The 19,715-nt window shown below is 49.5% G+C and overlaps 1 protein-coding gene across 22 annotated transcripts in view; it reads right to left on the reverse strand.

Moving 5' to 3' along the window:
- Nucleotides 1-35: 35 nt before the first annotated feature.
- LOC120828939 (serine/threonine-protein kinase WNK2) overlaps nucleotides 36-19,715 on the reverse strand; it is a 36,487-nt gene continuing 16,807 nt past the window's right edge. The window contains exons 8-31 of one of the 22 annotated variants that reach the window (XM_078083018.1): nucleotides 18,299-18,575; nucleotides 18,085-18,197; nucleotides 16,999-17,868; nucleotides 15,360-16,457; nucleotides 15,207-15,248; nucleotides 14,532-14,693; nucleotides 13,901-14,332; nucleotides 12,944-13,201; nucleotides 12,673-12,716; nucleotides 11,713-11,872; nucleotides 11,509-11,625; nucleotides 10,983-11,147; nucleotides 10,704-10,755; nucleotides 10,407-10,505; nucleotides 9,196-9,992; nucleotides 8,721-8,778; nucleotides 8,551-8,624; nucleotides 7,728-8,374; nucleotides 7,226-7,452; nucleotides 6,818-7,045; nucleotides 5,804-5,902; nucleotides 3,453-3,497; nucleotides 2,742-3,025; nucleotides 36-2,637 (exon numbers count right to left, since the gene is read on the reverse strand). In XM_078083018.1, the coding sequence (XP_077939144.1) occupies nucleotides 2,299-2,637; nucleotides 2,742-3,025; nucleotides 3,453-3,497; nucleotides 5,804-5,902; nucleotides 6,818-7,045; nucleotides 7,226-7,452; nucleotides 7,728-8,374; nucleotides 8,551-8,624; nucleotides 8,721-8,778; nucleotides 9,196-9,992; nucleotides 10,407-10,505; nucleotides 10,704-10,755; nucleotides 10,983-11,147; nucleotides 11,509-11,625; nucleotides 11,713-11,872; nucleotides 12,673-12,716; nucleotides 12,944-13,201; nucleotides 13,901-14,332; nucleotides 14,532-14,693; nucleotides 15,207-15,248; nucleotides 15,360-16,457; nucleotides 16,999-17,868; nucleotides 18,085-18,197; nucleotides 18,299-18,575 (6,687 nt within the window). In that variant the 3' untranslated portion in view covers nucleotides 36-2,298. Of the gene's footprint in view, nucleotides 2,638-2,741; nucleotides 3,026-3,452; nucleotides 3,498-5,803; nucleotides 5,903-6,817; nucleotides 7,046-7,225; nucleotides 7,453-7,727; nucleotides 8,375-8,550; nucleotides 8,674-8,720; nucleotides 8,779-9,195; nucleotides 9,993-10,406; nucleotides 10,506-10,703; nucleotides 10,756-10,982; nucleotides 11,148-11,508; nucleotides 11,626-11,712; nucleotides 11,873-12,672; nucleotides 12,717-12,943; nucleotides 13,202-13,900; nucleotides 14,333-14,531; nucleotides 14,694-15,206; nucleotides 15,249-15,359; nucleotides 16,458-16,998; nucleotides 17,869-18,084; nucleotides 18,201-18,298; nucleotides 18,576-19,715 lie in introns of all 22 variants that reach the window. The other 21 variants (XM_078083012.1, XM_078083081.1, XM_078083075.1 and 18 more) reach the window with 21 other exon arrangements.

The following is a 19,715-nucleotide window of genomic DNA, read 5'->3' on the forward strand; positions in this document are numbered from 1 at the left end:
AAGAAAATAATTAAAAAAAACATTGAAACGTACCATCAAGCACAAAATAATATTTATTTCTCTCTGAACATACAGTCTGTGAATAGAGTGCAGCAGGGTGGGGTAATGCAGTGGGACACACAGCAGGCAGAAGCAACCCCACGCATTTTGATTACAAGCCTTTGACAATCGCAGCATATTCACCAGCGGGCGATGTTGCAGAGAGATAGAGAGAGAAGTGAGATGAGCAGAGTGGGAAGTGTGAGGACTCCTCCTCACAGTCACCTTCCTCTCTGCAGATCAGCTCCTCCGTCTGATCGCTGCATCCAAATGAATATGCCAACAGTTACTCCTTCCTCTGCTCGCCACGAGTTGGCAGCATCGGAACAGGTGGAACAAAACCAGATAGGAGGGACAGAGAACAGAAATCTCTTACTACTGTAAGTATTTCAAACAAAGCAGAAGACTCTGCATAATATCCTATAAAAGTCCAATTCAAACCGAATTGATGGAATAATAGACATCAAAACAACCCCGACCACAACCACTACAATCACCTTTAAACAGTCCCAAAAAAAAGTACAAATATAAACAAGAAAACTGTACAATTCACAGCTTGGCAGAATTGGGATGTTGAAACTTTTTACACGTGTTGTGGGGTTGAGAAACATCGAACAAAGAGCTGTATTGTCTGTATTGTATCTTTGCGTCGTGGAACACGAACAGTTGGCCAGTTTTCAGTGACAAAAAAGTGTCCGTGTGGGGGGGAAACCCACTTGTTACGGTGTAGGGGAGTCGTAAACATAAAATGAGAATTAAGGGAGACTATATTGTGCAAATCTCCCTCATCAAGTATCGTTTGAATTTTGAAATATGTTACTGAAAACAAAATGACTGAAGAAAAAAAAAAAACGTCTGTCACTCAAAGCAACCCGGAAATAAACACATCAAGCGTTCGACCACGCAATAACACTGCTCTGTGAGCGTCTCACTGGTTAATTTAAATCTGTATTGAAGTACCATTTCATGTGAATAGAGTGCTTAGCTGTACAGTGGCATCACCTCAGATGATAGCAGCATCAAAACAAAAAGAAAAAGAAAAGAAAGCTTAAACATCAAGTCATTTAAAAACATCGTTCTCAATTGGTGATTGCACAACACATTTCACATATCGTGTATGCGGAGTAATAGGACAGCCGAGTTGAGAGAACATTTAGCAGAAGTGACTTGCTCACTCGGAGGTTTGTAATGTTTGTACGCAACCTCCGTCTGTTGCTTGGTGATTCGGTAACTGTTGAGCTTTTCGTTTCAGCTCGCTCCCGTTGCACACGTCGGAGATAAGGCTTGTGGCAGGACCACGATCAAAGCTTTGTGGAGGGGTTAAATTGCACTTTTGAGCCTGAAGCCGTCACATATTAATTGCTACATTCTGATCAGAACGCCACCAGAGGAACCGTGCACAGCGCGCGTGGCTCTGGACGCCGCCCGGCCCTCCGAGCACGAGGTCGTCCAACGCGCCAGGCGTCCTATCAAAAAGAGGCTGCGTCCGACGGAACCGTTTGACCTGAAAGAGCGGGTTTGGCTGCTGGCGTAACTTTTTTTTTTTTTGTCCTTCTCTCTCTCTCTCATCAGTCGTACGTTAACTATTTGTTTCTGCAAGGCAACATCTCACCACTATGGCAATCCATCTGTCACAGGGGTGGAAAGTAAACAAGGGTTAAAACATGATTTTATTATTTTAAATAAGAGCATAGTGTTAATAGTGCAGTTCTACAAGGGCATTCATATGTAAACCAAAACCAAAAGTGTCTGTAATGCATTAAAAAAAAAAAAAAAAGACTGCACTCAAGCTACCATCAAATAAAATAACTTATGCACGCATGCTTTGTTTCACAGAAGAAAGAAATCAATGTTCAAGGCACTACATTCCTTAAAATATCTTCATCATCAATACTGTATCTCACACCACTGGTATTTGGGTTCCAATGTAGTGTTTGAAGTGAGAAAGGCCCAAATCAATGTGGAAAACGCTGTAATGAAGAATAAAGTGAAACCGTTTGAGACAGCAGACAAATTGTCTTTTATGGCTGAGTTTAGTCAAGACCAAAGCCAAAAAGCATTAGTTACTGTGACATACATACTGAACACATACTGGATAGTACACGCGCGCCCACACACACATTAATTACAGATATAGGTGTTGTATAAAGAATATCAACACTTGGCATCATGTACTTTACAGGATCTGATTATGTACATCTGTGGCTTCACTGAACCAGTGAGCTGGACGACGGCGCCCGATCGGCGCCGGCAAGCCGCTTAGGTAGTCCTAGCGGTCTTCAGACTGGGGCCGCTCTCGGGGTCGTGCAGGGACAGAGGGTGGGCCACGCCCTCTGTCCCGGTGGGCCGGTTCGCCGTCGTGGTGTAGGGCATTATCCCCGCAGCAGCGAGCGGGCCGGCGGGGCCGGGCCACTGCTGAGGGTAAAGAGGGCCGGGGGCGGCGGCGCCGCCATACGAGCCTGTTGGCGAAAGGTACCCGGAGGGGAGCGTCGCCGAGGCGTTGGGGGCGAGGCTCGTGGGCCCCCCGGGGCCCGAAGCGGCGGGCAGCGGGCAGGGGAGGGGCGCGTGGAACTTGCGGGGGCCGCCGTGGCATTTGGTCTGAAACAGGGAGGGCGCCTCGGATGTCAGCGATCGAGGGGGGGGGGGGGGGGGGGGGGGGGGGTCATTTTATACTTCTGGGGTTATTGATCTGTAAACTGTACCTCGTGCGCGGGCGGCGCTCTGGCCTCCAGGTCCTGCTGCCGCCTCTGCTGTTTGATCTGGTTGAGGGAGGGGCGCGGCTGATTGGCCGCCGCCCCCACGGTCTCCTTCGTCCAGTCGTCCACCAGTTTGTGAAGGTCGTCGGTGAACGTGCCTCTCTTGTTGTTGCTGTTGTTGGTCTGGACCTGAGCGAGCCGTGCGATTGGCCGGGGAGACGGCGTGGCGGCGGAGGCGGCGGCGGCGAGTGGCGGCTGGGGCTGAGCCGCGGCGCTGTTAGAGGCGGACCCTGAAAAGACGCAAAAAGGTGTTAATATAAAACGGGGCATTCATTGATTATTTAAAATAAAGTGTGTCAGTTAAATCAATTGGCTGCTGTTTGGCACAATGAGACTTTTGGAAACATATTATTATTATTATATTTATTTACTGATGTTTTGTTGAATAAATGTGCCAATGTAGCAGCCAAAGGATCGCAACATGAGCGACTTCCATACACAAATGAAATGTTTGGTATGCAAGCAGTGACAAAGTTTGGCAATAAAAGATAAATCGACATGCAAAACGACAACAAACGTAAATCAATGCAACAACGTGGAGCGAACCCACTTCGACAACAACCGCGACAAAACCAAAACGAAACAAAGTGCACATACAAAAATCAGCAGGGCTAAAATAGTGGGGACAGAGAGTAAGAAAGTAAATGAGATAGTTACTACTACTGCGATCTTTGCCTAGACATAGTCGTTTCAGAGTGGACCCTAAAAAAAAGGCAAAACAGCACAAGACAGGAACAGTTAGGCCGGGACACACTGCACACCACACGTATGTGGAAAAGCTGCTTCAAAAGCACATTCAGCTATTAAAACAATCGGGGGAGGAGAGAAAAAGGGAAAAGGAGGACAGAAGGGGGTTTAAAGGTGAGGAGGAAGAAGGCGCCTAGGTGTTCTCTCTAGAATCGTGTGAGAAGTGGACCTGGCAGAGAGCACATGCTAAATGAAGCCCTCTCTTTGTTTTGTTGCTCAAACATGGCCGTGTTGGACGGACATCTGGTGACGTCCCGTCGCCCTCGTCTTAAATCGCCTTCACGTTTTACAGGGTGAAGATTCGGTTTAGAACTCGTTGGCTGTGAGTCGCTAGCGAGGTAAAAGTGTCGTCTACGAAAGGAGGACTGGAGCCGGCGTTAACCGACTGATCCCTTTGTCGACGAGACGCTGCCTGTGAAGCCAAAACGTGAAAACCAAAATAAAGAAAAGCCCAAAAAGGGGGAAAGAGCGCGCGGACACTAGCTGGAGCTCATCGAGGGTCGGCACTCAAAGTCAGAAACATGCAGGTAACTCGGGAGAGGCGGAAGGAGGAGGGAAGAAAAATGAAGAAGTAATATTGATGATACAGCCCTTGGTGTGGCGGAGCGAGTCTCCATCAGTGCCCTGCCTGGCGCCTGCACCATGCACGTCTTCTCCGTCCAAACATGAGGGACAGAGAGAGCTGCCTACCGCGGGAGGCGGGGTTTGTGTTTGTGTCTTTCTCCCCTCTGTGTTAAATGTACAGAGGGCCGCTGCCTCGGGACGTTATACAATCAAAATAAACAGTGGATGGAAACACACAAAGAAAGAAAAAAAAAAAAAAAAGGTTTTGGTATTCTCACACACACACACACACACACACACACACACACACACACACACTTAAACAACAGGCATCCTGTCTGTTTTTAGATCTGACCTCAGGCCCATGTTTGGAGAGAATTAGCCTCAGTGCATTTGTTGTTTTTAAGCCAGAAGCACTGCACAAAGCCTTTGTATGGGTGGGGCAGGTATGGAAGGGGGGGGGGGGGGTTATACCCGTGAATGAATGGTTTGTGAATGGATCTGTGATTCCGTGAATGACTGCCGGACTACGGATTCGAAAACAAAGACCCAAAGCTACAGCGTCCTGGTTTCCACACGCACGGATCTGTGAACGTCACGCTGACCGGGCTCTATGGGGTCGGCCGGGGTCACAGACGCAGTTACCTTTTGTTCTACCCTGTCGTTTCTGACCAGCACGTACTGGACTGGCTGCCTTCACACTGCGTGAGGACAAATGGACGACGGAGCGCCCGTTAGCTGCTACGAACATCTGCGCACCGCCAACGCAAATCATTTCAACGATCAAGTTATAAGGCTTCGGCTTTGACGCGCAGCCTCTCGCTTTCAACATAAAAACTAAGAATCAAATGGAAATGCACGATGGGGGAGAATAAACGATACATTGAAAATGGAGATCTATAAAAATCGACTTCCAAATACAGGCCACTTGAATCCGTTATGAATTTATGACTCCGGCAACATGCCAAAAAACTTCTTGACAAAAAGGCAAAAGTAATTAAATGATATTGTACTAACGGCCATCAGGGTGAGTTTTTCACACTGACAGGAGCTTTACTATTATTGCAATAACAAAAAGAAAAGAATGAGTATTTTTAGAAAAAGTCATTTCATCGTGTTCTCCCAGGGTTCTAAAGTAAAGCTGAGGCAGAACTTCAACCATCAAGAGGACACCGATGTTAAAAATAAGTCTGATTTGAGCAGAAGCTCTTTCCGGAGAGGGATATAACTTTACTTGGCACAAGCGAGCGTCCACTAATGATGATGTCACACCGCAGTGACAGGAAGCTTTAGCCTGAAGCTAACAGACAGGCTACACTGAAACCTGCTTCAAGATGAAAAGGAAACACTTCCCGGCTGCACAAGCCAGCGATTCTGTCGGCGTTTCGCTACATTACCTCCATTCAGTGGACTTTGAAGACATGCGGTTTGGTTGCTAATGTCACGAGTGCACGTGATGGATATCCTCGGCCGTTCAGAAGGAAATCATACGGAACAAAAGACTTGAGGTTGTTGAGGGATAGAAAATGAGTGTCTGGTGAGGAGGCCTGTGAGGGGGGGTAATAGAAGATCCACTACATACAGATATATATATATAAATATATATACTTTTGAAATGGTTGATAGAAGAAAGAGGCAGGTTAAATAAAGAGAAGATGGAAATGAGCGAGGGGAAATAGAAAAGAACAAATACAAACAGATGGACAGAGACACAGGTCCACTGAGGAATCTAGTGCGTGGTTTGCTACTAGACTTATAGGTGACTCTCTCTGACGTTTGGTGGAAAACCGTCCAGCCTGTGAAAATGAATATAAGAGGGAAGAAGAGAAGAAACAAGAGACACACCTGGTAAAAGTATACAGAGACTGGGATGAGAAACCCCCACCATCAAAAGACACTAAGAAGGAGTGCACGATATGCAGGATCCCACATCGGTGAACTTTGAGACAATAGTTTCATCTGATAACAGAGAGCGTCGTTGGTGGAGAACAGAGAATACTGTGGTTGTTTGCTCGGGTTACGACTCTCGGATTAGTTTCTTTTTAATAATTAATTAGTGCTGATTTTATTTTTGCACTTGTGCCCAAATATGCTTTTGTAACAGCAGAAATATGATAAACTCAACAGAAGACATTTTGAGATCAATAAAAACAGAATGAATTTCAACCACATTTCCAATCAGCCTGTTACACAGGAAACAAAAGAAAAGACTTTTAGACTGAAAGAGGAGGTTCTGTGTTCATGTACATTTTAAAATGAACTCCATCAAAACACCTCTGACTAAGAAAAAACATTTGGTACAACTTAATAATGTATGGGATACAGCTACAGGCATTGTTTTTAGTTATTTTAGTACGCATGTTTGCATTTATCATATTTAATTCACGTTCTTTTACTGAACATGAACTCACCGTTCACATATACACGTGTAGTATGACTCGAATTTACTCATAATGGAAAATTACAAAGTGAACTTTGAAATGTGCACCACTACATTTATTGGATACGTTACCCACCTCTGCTTCAGACGATTATCGCCTCAGAAATATGAATAAAGAACGATGTAAGGATGAAACTTTTGATGCTTCTACTCGCAGGATGTTAACAAAGACAACATTAGCACAGCTGATGTTTTGTATATGCCGTGTCCCCCACACACACACACACACACACACACACACACAGCACGCACAAGACACTACATTGTGTACCTTGGCCGGGGCCGGCTTGGTTGGCCGTTCCATCCGCGTGTAGCCCGCCGTAGATGTTGTCCGAGGAGAAGGAGCCCTTCAGGGAACAGGGCTGCTGGGTGAGGACCTGCTCCGCACCGCCGCCCTGCGGCGGGTTGCTGGAGCTGGAGCTGCCACTGGAGTGGACGGAGCCGTCCGACAGAACCGAACTTTTAGCCGGGGAGCTGGACGAACTGGCTCCACTCTCACCTTGGAGCAGAAAAATAGAATTTTAAAAAAAGAAAGAGTGAGTCAGAGTGAATCACACCCTCCCACTGTGTTTTGGAACCAGACGCCATTCCTTTGTTTTCAGACTGAAAATACTCTCATGACTCATCACCTACATCAAAGACCCCCCACCTCCGCAAACACACACACACACACACACACCTTTCCTCTCCGCCGAGATGTTGAGATTGTTTTTGAGCTGCTGCACCATTGGATTGAGCAGCTTCCCGGCCTTCAGCTTGTGTTTGCTGGCCCTGCGCCTGCGGCCGCTTGGGGGCGCGGCGTGGACCAGGCCGACGTTGGGGGGCAGCGTTTTGCCCAGCTCCGTGTACAGATGCTCAATCTCGCTCCTCTGGAACGCCTGCAGCTCCGAGATCTCCTTCATGTGTCTAGATAGAAGGAACAGGGAGGAACAGTACATTTTGCTCTTTTTAGCACTCCCTCAGTAGTTTACTCTCTTCTGAAGCCTCGTCACTAGACGAGCTCGACGCAGACGATCTCATTTGATTTGTGTGTCTGAAAAGATGCTACATCGACTCAACCGACAAAGCTTAATAGCATCCGATCATTTAGAAATCCACTAAGAGGTTTCACGCAGCATCTATTAGTTAAAACAAACATTTCTTTATTTTCTTCTCGGCCGTGTGAATGTGAGTGACTTTACTTCTCTCTCAGCTTCTGCAGTTCTTTCCTCATGTCCGCATCCTCAAACTCCGAGTCGTTGTCGCTGCTCATGTAAGACGAGGGGGCGTGTCCCGTGGAGGGCGAGTGGGCGTGGCCGTTCATCGACGCGGCCTGCCGGCTCGGCGAATCGGAGCTCTGCTCGCTTTTGCTCCGACCGGAGCGCCGCAGGAACGCCACCGCCCTCTTCATGAGGTCGCTTCCACTGTGCTCGGACGCGGCGTGAGCAGGGGGCGGCGGTTGGGCCGGGGGAAGGGCGACGCTGCTGTCCTCGTCCGCAGAGTCCGAGTAGAGGTGAGAGGGGTGGTGGGAGTTGCGACGGGTCGGGGTGTCCATCGTCTGGGCCCGGGGGATGTGCCGCGGGGTGACATCGGGGCTGGTCGTCGGGGTGGCCCGATAGAAGTTCGGCGGGGCGGAGTAGCGGTTACTACTTTGTGGTTTGGACGTTCGGTCGCGATCGGCTGCAGCTGTCCCCGAGGACTTTCCCGGGGACGCGCAGTCCTCGTCTTTCCTGCCCGGGCCCTGGGACTGGCTGTGTGAGCCCGCAGAACCACTAGAGGGCGCCGGGGTGCCGCAGCTCTTCTTGCTTTTCTCCAAAGAGCAAACGACATCCGGTGGAGTCGGGATGATCTGGGAAGAGAAGAAGAGGAGAAGCCTGTTGTCACAACAAAATCGGGGTCCACAAACATCTTCAACTAATGCGGCGTTCGAGCAGCAGACTGGATCCAGGACACGGGAAAAACAAATTGCAAACATTTGCTCAAAGATCCTTCTTTCTGAACAGATTGTGAACAGTGCATTCTTACTTGAAAGCGGCTTTTGGAGCCTGTTGGACTGGAGCTGGTGGCCACATCGCCTTTGTTCAAAACCCTGTTAGTGGCTGTAAGACCAGGAAGAACGGGGAGGGAACAGGCTCTCAAACCACCATGCTGTAAAAACGTGATATGGGCAAGATTACGTAAACAATGCTACCTACCCGCCACTGCAGAGTCACTTAGTGCACCCACACTATCTGTGCGCTCCGGAATCTGAGGCTAACAGAGAAAAAGTGTGTGGGAGGTCGCAATCATTTCAATGGGAGAAAGTGCTAAATGGCTACATTACTCTGCATCAGTGTGGTAGGGCTGCCCATTGTCTTGACCACAGTTTTATCTGAATGACTCAGAACCTGATTAGTTTTCTGCAGCACGCATGCACACAGAGAGACAAACACACACACACAAAATGAAAGTGCCAGAGAAAGAGATCACGATGAGCTACGGTGCCGACGGCAGTAATTGTGTTATCCTATCCTCTTTCTAAACACAGTGTTTGTCTTGCTCTTGACAGCCAATAGTCAAATCAATGATACAGTGAGGAGAAATGATTCAATGATGTTAAGCTCTTAAGCAGCGCGTGAACGCTCAGGTTTCCTTCACACTCACACAGACACACGCGCAGGCATATCTTACCAGCGGCTCCCCTTTCTTCTTTGCGTGTACTCCCTCGGAGCTCTGGCCGTCTGAGACCGGAGGGGAGCTCACCCCCTCTGTGCTGGAGGCCTGGGGGTCGGATGGAGTGCTGGACGGCTGGGAGGGAGCGTGCTCCTGGTACAACAGGTTCCTCAGCTTCTCGTCCAAAGTCTTGATGGTGCGGTCTGCAAACTCCACCCTGCGCGGACCCTCACTGTCCGACTCGCCCGGCCCTCCACTCGCCGGCTGCTGGTGGCTTGACGAATTGGAGTTCTGGGGCGTCTGATGCGCTGGACTCTGCGGCTGGGAGGTGACCGTCCCGGGCTGCATGGCCGTGGCGAAGGGTTGCTGCAGGACCACAGACTGATGGGAGGCCAGCTGAGGAGGCAGTTCTCCAGAGGGACTGGCCTTCTGAGTGGCCTGATTAGTTTGGGAAGAAGTCAAACCCCCGGCTCCTCCTCCATCGAAGGCATTGACATCCAGAGAGACAGGCGGCACAATAGCACAGCATGGAATGTCCGTTACCATGGAGACCGCAGAGATGCAAGGCTCTTCCACAGGAAGGAGGTTGTGATGGCCGGCACCGCGGGCTGCCAGGGCGGGCTTAGTTGCACAGGGCTGAGGCTGCTGCAGCCGGGTTTTGTCGATGTTTTGGTCTTGCGCCGAGGTCTGAGGTGCGGGGGGCAAAGGGGAGGCGCAGGAGGAGGACGGGCTTTGGGAGGATAAAGAGACTGGGATTGCGCCTGCAGTAGCGTTGCTCTTGGGTTTGACCGATGATGAGGCAGACGGTTCAGATTCTGGGGGACATAAGAAGATCAAGCTAATAAGGAGCCGAACAGATCAGGAGCTAAACAGCCACGGCCAAGAAGAGATGATGGGGGGTGGGGAGGGCTGTGGGTGCCCGGGTGTTACATCACCGCTTGTCTTCCCCCATCAGGCTCAGTTAGCTGGAGTATGAATCCCGCCCTTCGTTTCTGCCTTTAACCACTGCAGAAGCACACTTACATAACTGACCCCAACAGAAGCACTCTGATGCAGTCGCACCATCTTCACTATTAAACAGCAGAAAGTCAGACAGAAACAATTCGGCTAAATCTACAGAAAACATGCTACTGGTGTAGAAAGCTGCTGCTCGTCAGGCTCAAATCCAAAAATAGCCAATCTGAGGACGGAAGGTATTAATGACACAAAGTTCTGAGTGTGAAGAATACCCAGGGCTGCAGAGGTGTGACCTGTGGTCTTCTCTTTGTCCGGTGTAGGCGTCTCAGCCACCGGGCAGATGATGAACCAGCGCTTGCCAGTGTGGAGGACTGTCAAGGACAGAGAGAAAGGAAAAATTAATGCACATCTACTACAACATCATTTCAGTAAAAGAGCAAAAGGTACAGCATGACCTCGTGAAAAGTTACATACAGAATCAGAGGAAACAAACAGACGTCAAATGCAGATGTGCAGGGGGGGCTACTGGATTTAGCTATATATAAGTTACAGGTAGCTTGAGGTCTTACCGTTTTGCTGGTACACCAGCTGCGGTGTGCTGGGTGTGGAAGCCTTCAATCCCTAAAGAACAGGAAGCATTACTGCACAGATATGATGCACGTGCATCCAATAGGCATTTAAAAAGGTTTCCTCAACCAGTCAATAAAAGCTGACCTCTAGAAAGCAATTCGGTTAGATCTAAATGTCACATCAGCAGGAATGGTATATTTGGCAGCTCTCGAGATAATGAGCCTGAGGCCTTAGTGGAAACATCGCAACTGTTAAGTGTCAACGCTTTCCTCTCTCACCTCCGCTCCCAGAGCGCCGTCGCTCTGCTTCGGACTTCCGCCGTGGTCAGAGCTCCGCTCGCCCTCGGGGTCCTCGCTCAGCATGTCCTCAGCCTTGTCCACGATGTCCTTGAGCTGCTCTATGAACACTTCCCTCTCTAAAGGCAGAATGAAGTCGTTCTCCACCTGAGGGACGCGACGGAGGAAAGAACAGAGTTACAGCTTAAACAACTGAGGAATCCAAAACATTGGAAAGAGTTTTATTGAATTATTGAAGTTTCCAAATACAATTCTATTCAATGAGGTCCAAGAAAGTCAAATTTGTTTCCAAGCATTTTACGACATAACGTAGATTAGATATGTTGCTCTGATAAGCTTCACAAAGTGTTCCATCCTTGGACCACCTTTATCATACACTATAACTCGGTGAAGGAGTTATGCCACAACTATTGGTCTGTGTATAAATATAAGCCTGATATGAATTGGTTGAAGCTTTAAGGAGGTCGGAGGCTCATTTGAAGAGGCAGCGACCTCGTCTCCTACGTACCATGTAGGTAGCGATCTCCTCCGGTGCGTCTCCATCCAGGTCAAACTTGAAAGTGACCATTTTGTGATTATGAGTCTCCAGCTGGCACTCGACCATTTTATCGCCAGTGTTGCACACCTGCAACAGGAGCAGCCACAGTAAACAGGTCATCGGCTGTCGGGATGTTTTTGACCTTGGACGCAAAGGGACGGAGCGGCTACCCACATTGAGCATGTTGAGCTTCGGCCTGCTGATCTTCTCTTGCCGAGAGCGAGTGCGCGTGGACCTGCGGTGGTGTTTGCGGACTTTCGCTTCGCCTTTACCTCCGTGGGTCCCCTCGTAACCATCGCTCATCTCCTTCCCCGACGTGGCGTCCGAGTTGAGGCTGGAGAGAGGAGAGTACAGCGACAGCGCGCCATAGTTCGTTAACACCTGAATCCTGAGCACACAGCTGCACGTTGAGGTTGATCGTCAGTATCGAGATAACCAGGTACCTGTTCAAACGAGCTCGCGACGGCTTTCCAAATAAAAGATGGCGGATGACAAAAAGAGAAGTACTGGATTTCTACCTCACAGCCTCGATATGGAGCTCAGTGAAAAAGGTTTTGTAAAGTGTATCGCTGCTTTGGAATGCCTGCAGGATTTGCCAAGAGCCTGATATATCAACCATCGGTGGCACTAAACTCCATGGGCTTAAAGGGGATATAGATGTCAGGGGGGGTTAAGATCTGCTATCGATCATGAAGAAACTGCACTTGGACCAGATGGAGTGTTAGCTGCTGCTGGGTACAGTGATAACACAGTGACACCAAATATCAGAGCGCTCATCAGGGTGCGTTGTCGTTCTACAGAGAGTTGACCTTTGACCCACATCTCGCTAGACTAGTTGGCATAGATGACTGTACGCCATCAACATTACACGTGAAATATTACATTATAAGAAATAGCAAAGTTCAGCGAGGCATCCTTTCAAGTTGTCCGTGGTTACTGTAACATTACTGTAAACAAGAGATTCAAGTATTTTAGCGGCAGGTATAATGCTCCTCTAGACTTAACAGCACATGTTAGCGGGATGAATTTATTTTCACACATATATATATATATATCTCTATATGTATTTGTTACAAATCTTAGAACCACTGACTGGTCACGTGCAGAGACGGCTGATGGGAGTGAAGATAGTACCTGTCGTAGCTCTGTCCTCCAGAGTGCTTCTCTGCTGCCTGATCCTACGGACGGAACAGAGGCAGAGACAAGCGATCAGAAAGCGTAAGCGAGTAACCCTATCTGGGATTGTGTTTGACATTCCTGAGGATGACTCGAGGAGGAAGTACGGTGACGCTACATTTGACTGCACTAACTGTAGATATCTGGAAATACCTGCGAGGTGGGTAGAGGCAGAAATATAAAATCAGAACTAAAAAAAAAAAAGAAGAAGTGAGTCGAGTGGCCATACCTCCGCGCTGGTCTCTGCTGGGCCCTGACCTGCAGCATCGGTGAGGTTACTGAGCGGTTTCTGCTGAGTCAGACCGGAGCTGGCAGAGTCACAGGGTGCCGAAATCTGGCCCTGTGGGTTCCTGTTGTCCGGCTGGGCAGCAGTGGTGACGGCGCCCGCGTCGGACCCATTTTGCAGAGGAGTAGGGAAGACTGCGGGTTGGCTGAGCTGAGCAAAGGGGATGAGCTCAGGGTGGCTGACCGGCGCCTGCTGGGGAACCTGTATTAAAAAAAGACGAGATAACCCAATTAAAAAAAACACATAATTATGTTATCTTGACCGAATCCCTTGCTGACATTTTGAGATGTTCAAATTTCAGGCTGTAATGTTCTCAATCATTTATATTCAATAAGCTTTTCATTTATAAAGCACAGTGAGTGCACTATTTCATTTTTCAGACTTTTAGTTAAAGCTACTTCAAGGAACTTTTTGTTTTGTGTTGATGTTTGTTGACCGGAGTCCCTTTATAAAGCCTTAAATCTTTACTACAGCGGGGTCTGACAGGGTCCTCCCACGCAGTGCTCGTTTTAGTTCCCCTGTGACTGCAGCGGGCTCAGCTACAAGTGCCGGGCCTCCTGCAGCGTTACTGAAGGAGCACGTTTTCATCTGAATCAGAATATTTGCGCTGAACCCAACCAATGACACACAAAGAATAACTATGCAGAAATAGCAGATGATATTGTTGACGCTTGTGTTTATTTATTCAAGGCATATAAATATATTTTATTGAGAGGGTAATCAGTTAAAAGTTCCTTGCAGTAACTTTAACATATGAACTATACTTATCCAGCACGGTGGTCATAAAAACAAAGCTCTCGTTGGACGCAAACGACTATAAAAAATAATCTGACAGAGATTATCACAAGCAAAGGTTCCAGTTCGCACCCTCTTGGTAAACACTGCAGCCAACATAATTACCTGCATCAGAGGCTGAGTGCTGCCATTTGTGGGAGGGTGTGTGTTCTGGCACGGGGCAGTGTGTGTGTGTAAGGGGTGGGTGGACGGGGCCGATATGAACGCGGGTTGCGAGTGAGGAGCTTCGGATCGCACACTCTGCTGCTGCTGAACAGCGGCGTGCTGGTGCTGTGGGGATGTGGGTCCCACCTTAGCCAGCATGGGCGAGGGGGACGGCATCAGGGACACCGGGGTGGGTGAAACTAACGCGTTGTTGTGTGTGTGCAGAGGAGAAAGGGGGGAGACAGAGGGGGTCGCAGTCTGTCCAGGAGAAAGGAAGATGTGATTGAGAGAGGAGCAGGTCGAGGGGTGAGGAGCAGAGCAGGAGTGAGGGTGGGAGGATTCACAGTCAGTCACAGCTGTCATCACCTGGATTGTGGGATACTGCGAAGGAAACTGAAGGGAAAATTAAGAAAAGGGAGAAAATGTATATATAGCAAAAGGTTCGAGAAAAGAGGACAGGATCCAAATTATTATTGGTCTGTTAAGTCCAAGGTAGAAAAAAGACTTCTGAGGCATACAACAACTCTGACACTAAAAGCGTGAACGGATGTTATCCGAGTGAGGTGTAAGCCAAAGCAACAGGGATGGATACCTGGGATGGATGTGTTGGTGGTAGAGGGTTTGAAATGTGCAGAGGTTGGAGTTGTTGGGGGACTTGAGTCATCGACTGTTGAGGAGGCAGCACTTGGCCCGGCGCACTCGAAGCCAGTCCATCTTGTCCGAGCTGTGAAATGCTAAGACCAGCAGGATTCTTCTGCAGAAGAACAAAAAAGAGGAGGGATTAAACGACAACAATAAAGACAGAGGGAAGAAGTTCAATAACTTGCAGATCTCCCGGTTTTATTTCTCAGTTTGGATATTTGCATTTCCTGCTATTGACACAGAGCAGACTGGCTCACATTTCCCATCCTGTCCCTAAGCCTGGAAAAGGCTGAATCTGCTGCACCAGCCAGAACGCGGTGTGCCTCTAAGCGGACGCAGTGCGGGCCTGGGAGGGCCGGCGGGTGCATCAGCTGAGACCTCTGTTAAGGTTTTCACTGCTGTTCCATCAACGGTCTGCTGGCTGTTCATATTCTCATCCACTTTTCATTTACGGTCCACCAACGCGGCGGTTTCCAATTCAGCAGAAGCAAACACCACAATGTGAACAGCTCTAAGAAGTAATAACACGGCTTCCATAAATATGCCTGTATATATTGCATTCATTTCTGTCCCTCCAACATCTGGTCACACAGTGACAAAGTGTGTTGAGACAAAGTCCTTCTACCTGGTTCAGGACAGCAGCGATGCAAAGATAGGGACTTTGAAACTAATGAAAAATGAAAACAGTGAGAGGTCAAAGGAGGGCAAACCGGCATGAGATTCAAAAACTGTGTGCCGCCCCGCTGCAATATACTGTCTGATGTTTATCACCGCTCACCTGCTGTGCTCCGAAGGCCTGTGGAGCTCCAGAGGACTGTGCGGACAGGTACTGGACCTGTGGCGGAGCAGTCTGCTGCTGCAGCGCAGTGAGGGCCGAGTGGGCAGAGCTCTGCGATGAGGCATCAGGCTGACCAGCGGCAGGGTAACTCGGGCGTGTGGCTTCAACCTGCGCGACCTGGGGGGGCTGTTGGACTATAGAATGGCATCGGTCCTGGCTCTGCATGGCTGTCTGACTGTGCTTTTGGAGAGTTGGGGTCTGCTGACCCTGAGACAGGCGGGTAGGCGGCTGTGCCATTTGTTGGTGCATGGTGTGCAGAGCTTCTTTGTTATGCTGGACTTGAGGCTGAATGTGAGCCTGCCGCGCGTGTTGCGCCAGCTGTACGTTGGTCTGACTGTTCAGTTGGTGCTCTTGTTGAATGGCCATCGGCTGGCTGTAAAGTGCTGGTGTGGAGGAGCTCTGACTTGGCAGTTGGACCGCGGCTTGGACGTGTTGTAGTGCACCGGGAGCTTGTGCAATATGACACTGGGCCATGGCTGCAAAGGTTGGGGCTACAGATGCAAGAGGGTAGCCTTGTGCTGGCTGCTGTGCTGGCAGGGTGGCCGCTGCCGCGGCAGTCTGCTGCCGAACCGGAGTGTGACATCCCGAAGCACTGTGAGCCTGTTGCTGAGTGGCGACCACGCAGTTCGGACAAGTTTGTTGCACGTTCAGAGGAAAAGTCAAAGAGCTTGCTGCCGCTGCCTGCTGTTGTTGTTGTTGTTGGTGGTGTTGTTGTTGGTGATGATGGTGGTGGTGACCTGGTGCTTGGTAGCTCTGTGCACCATGTTGCTGCACAGCGGATACTGAGATATTTGCCCCAAGTTGGGTCTGTTGCACACTCGGAGGTGTGTAGCTGGCAGCACCGGCAGCATGCTGGATGTTGACTGAACAGAGACCAGCTGCAGCTGGTGTGGCGGCGCTGTGTTGGCCAACATACGGAGCGGGAGGGTAGCTGTGTCCAGGCTGGAGGTACTGCAGCGGTGCACACGCCGCTGCAGTACCGCTGGAAGTCGGCAGGACTTGTAGAGAAGGTTGATTGTGGTGACCTGCAGTACTGGCCTAAGGACACAAAGAAGAGCAATTGAAATGAGACCCTGTCCCTCTTTTTATCAGTCAACGATAAAAGTCACACAAACAGGTTTGCCACATGACCGGATGCAAGTGGAATGAAGATGACGGATAAAATAAGTAATTGAAACACCGGTTTCAACATAGAGCAGGCAGTGACAGGTGTGCGCTAAAACAAGAAAACAAAAGAGAAACGGCAGGAGAGTCCGAGAGGAGGGACCTCAGACAGGCGCCCCGTCACCTTCAATCACAGACCAAGGTGAGCGAAGGAGACAGGCGTAGCATTGGGTCAGTAAAGCAGGAAGGAAACTGTTAAAGCTGTTAAAGGGGCTTGGTTGAGGTTAAGCAGCAGGACAACATGGTCTATTCTGTCGTCCTTTGACAGGATCAAGCTTATGATTCATAAGAAGACAGTCAGCTCTGTAGACGAGGTCAAACTCCATGCAGAGTAGTGCTCATCTCCTACAGCCTGGGAGAGTTTAGTTGGCCCCCGTATGGGAGACCAAGCGACTTGTCTGCTAATGTGACCTACCACTCCCACGGCTCTGGTAACGCTCTGCTCTCTGGCACCGTCCTCACATTCCAGGACGGGTTCTTGGTCCCCGACCAAACCGTCACACGGCGGCCGACTGTTCGGGCCGTTATCTCCGTCGCCGTGTGCAGGCCTGGGGGCGGCTGGGGAGGCCAGCGGGGCTGCCTGGGCAGGACAAGGGGCTGCTTTGCGGCCGATTATGTTGAACAGCGACTGCTGCAGGAGGGAGAAATTTGAACAATCGCTGGAACCTTTCAGGTGTCCGTAGCCAGGGGCGGCCGCTGCTCCGACGGAGGACGGTTTGAGCCTCAAGTCACATGGAAAGTGGTGCATTGGCATGGCGACGGGCGGACGGCGGTGGCTCCCTTCGCTCGACCTCAGAAGAAGCAAAGAGAGGCACACCTGGCACACGTGGCCTCGGAGCGTGGCAAAGGCGTGATTGTGATGAGAGGTCAGACTCAGAAAGCTACTGAGGTCGGAGTGCCTTCGTTCGCTCTGCACAGGGAGGGTCGAGTTCTCGCCGGTGGCCTCTGATGGCGGTCTGATTGGCGTGTCGCTGAAGCGACGGTACTCAGGCACGCTACACCTGAAGGGGAACCCACACTCGGCCTCTGAGTGGAGCTGTGGTGGGTGGACTTCCAACTGGTAGTCCGGCTGCGTCGGGGTGGGGCTGATTGATCTGTGTGACTGAATGAGGGCGTGGAGTTGAGCAATTTGACTTGCTCTGCCAGTGTCGATCACCGGGGCGCTTCCTCTTCGGGTCGCAGCTCCTAATCGAGTCCTGAGCTCTGGGCTCAGCGTTGCCCCCCAAACTTCCCCCTTTTCACAGGAGTGAGATCCATCTGTTAGAAACGGGCCACTGCTCTGGCACTGATCACGAGGAGCAACCCGAAAGCAAAAACACACGTTACTCAAAATGAAAAAAAGTATAATGTGGAGACGAACAAAATCACGTATGAGAAAATGTTGACTGTGATGTTGACAAACACATGTTGACTGTGCGAATTCAGAGCCTGGGCTCAGCACCAGGGTGATGAATCCGAATGTGCATGGTCCACCTGGGTGTGTATGCTCCTAAAAACACACCTGCTGCGTTGCCATAGTGATAGGCTCCAGCAGGGACTGGTAGAGGACACTCTGCTGGCTGCTGTGGGAGTCGGAGAACACAGTGGAGCCCATGCCACTATCGAGTGTGCCGTCTGCTGCAGGGACGCACAGAAATCATACGGCCATCAAAAAAAAAGTGTCAGGGATTAAACTTGCGGCTTTCTGAGCGGAGGAGGAGAGCAGAATCCCTCACATGTCACTGACGTGCCGCTGGCTGGCAGGTTGCGCAGCCTGTTGTGCTGGTCGGCCTCGGGCTCGTCCGGTTCCAGCGAAGGCGGGCCCACGTGTGCAACCCCGGCGCCGATGCCCAGAGGGGGGGTCACCTGGACCCTGTGCCCACCGTCGCCTCGATTCACTGTGGCCGCAGCAGACACCGTCCTCCCCCTCCTCCATTTGATCAGAGCTACGCGGTCCCTGATGGACTTTCCCACAGTCTTGGCATCGCTCTCGTGGAAGAAGCCGGACTCCACCTGGCAAAAGTAAAAAAAAAGGGGGGGGGGAAGAGCGTGACTTCCAGGGTATTTTTAGCAGGTGAGAGAAGAGAGCGCATTGTGTGAGGGAGAGAAGGAAGGAATAGAGAATCTATTTGAAGGGGATCAGAGCAGTGGGGAAGTATTCCCTTTGTCGGCAGCTGGGTTCATTGTTCACAACAGAAGTGTCTGGTCTGATACATCTCAAAATAACTACGATTACACTGTGCGGAGAACACAAAGCCTTAAATTGGCTGAAAAGCTTTAGCTGAAACTAGATAATACTATTTAGCAGTAACAAAAAAAAAAAAACAGCCAGGCAGCATCTTAAAACTAATCAAATCGAGTTCATTTGTCTTATGTGCTGCATAAAGCACAGTATGAACACGTGAACAAATAAGGCGCCATTGGCACACAAACACGTGTCATTGGGCACGGTGGCTGAGAATGAAACAATGTGAGCGACAGTAATATGCAGCTATTATTATACAGCTGACACATGTCACTCCTTTACTTGATTTACATGATGTACCAGCACACGTGGTGATAAGAGTCTCACCAAAAGGACTAAATATTAAAGAAAGATCCTTCTCCTGAAGACTCTGTCGTATTTATGATGTTCCTTTTTCAGTTTTTCTATCTAAAGTCTCACCAAAAGGACTAAATAGTTTAAATAGTCAGTTTTTCTATCTAAACCGGGTCATGCCGGTTAAAAAAATGAAACCTGGCAAAGACTGTTATATTCTCCAACTGAAGTCGAGCTGTGTTAACTCAAGCTTTTAATCCCCTAACCCAATAAATAATTTCATTGTGCTGCACAATGTTTGATGAGTGCTATAAAGGCTTGAGTTTTTATTGCAGGGCCTTTGGGTGCCTTATCTGATGGGAGTTCACTAGAGAAAACCATGTAAACAAAACGAGAAGACATTTAAAAAAAGACCTCACTGTGTTCCTGAAAGAGCGGTTTAAGTTATCTCTGACAATCTGAATGCATTCCCCAACGATGAGATATGAGCCGCCAGCCGGAGCACACAGGCAGACAGGCATGCAGCGCATGACGAAATGCATAACCAGCAGGGGGGAAACTATTTAGCACGTACAGAAATCAAGAAAAGGATTTTTGTATTTTATATATTTTAA

The sequence above is a fragment of the Gasterosteus aculeatus genome, chromosome 2 (assembly GCF_964276395.1).
Source record: "Gasterosteus aculeatus chromosome 2, fGasAcu3.hap1.1, whole genome shotgun sequence".
NCBI classification, from domain to species: Eukaryota; Metazoa; Chordata; class Actinopteri; order Perciformes; family Gasterosteidae; genus Gasterosteus; species Gasterosteus aculeatus.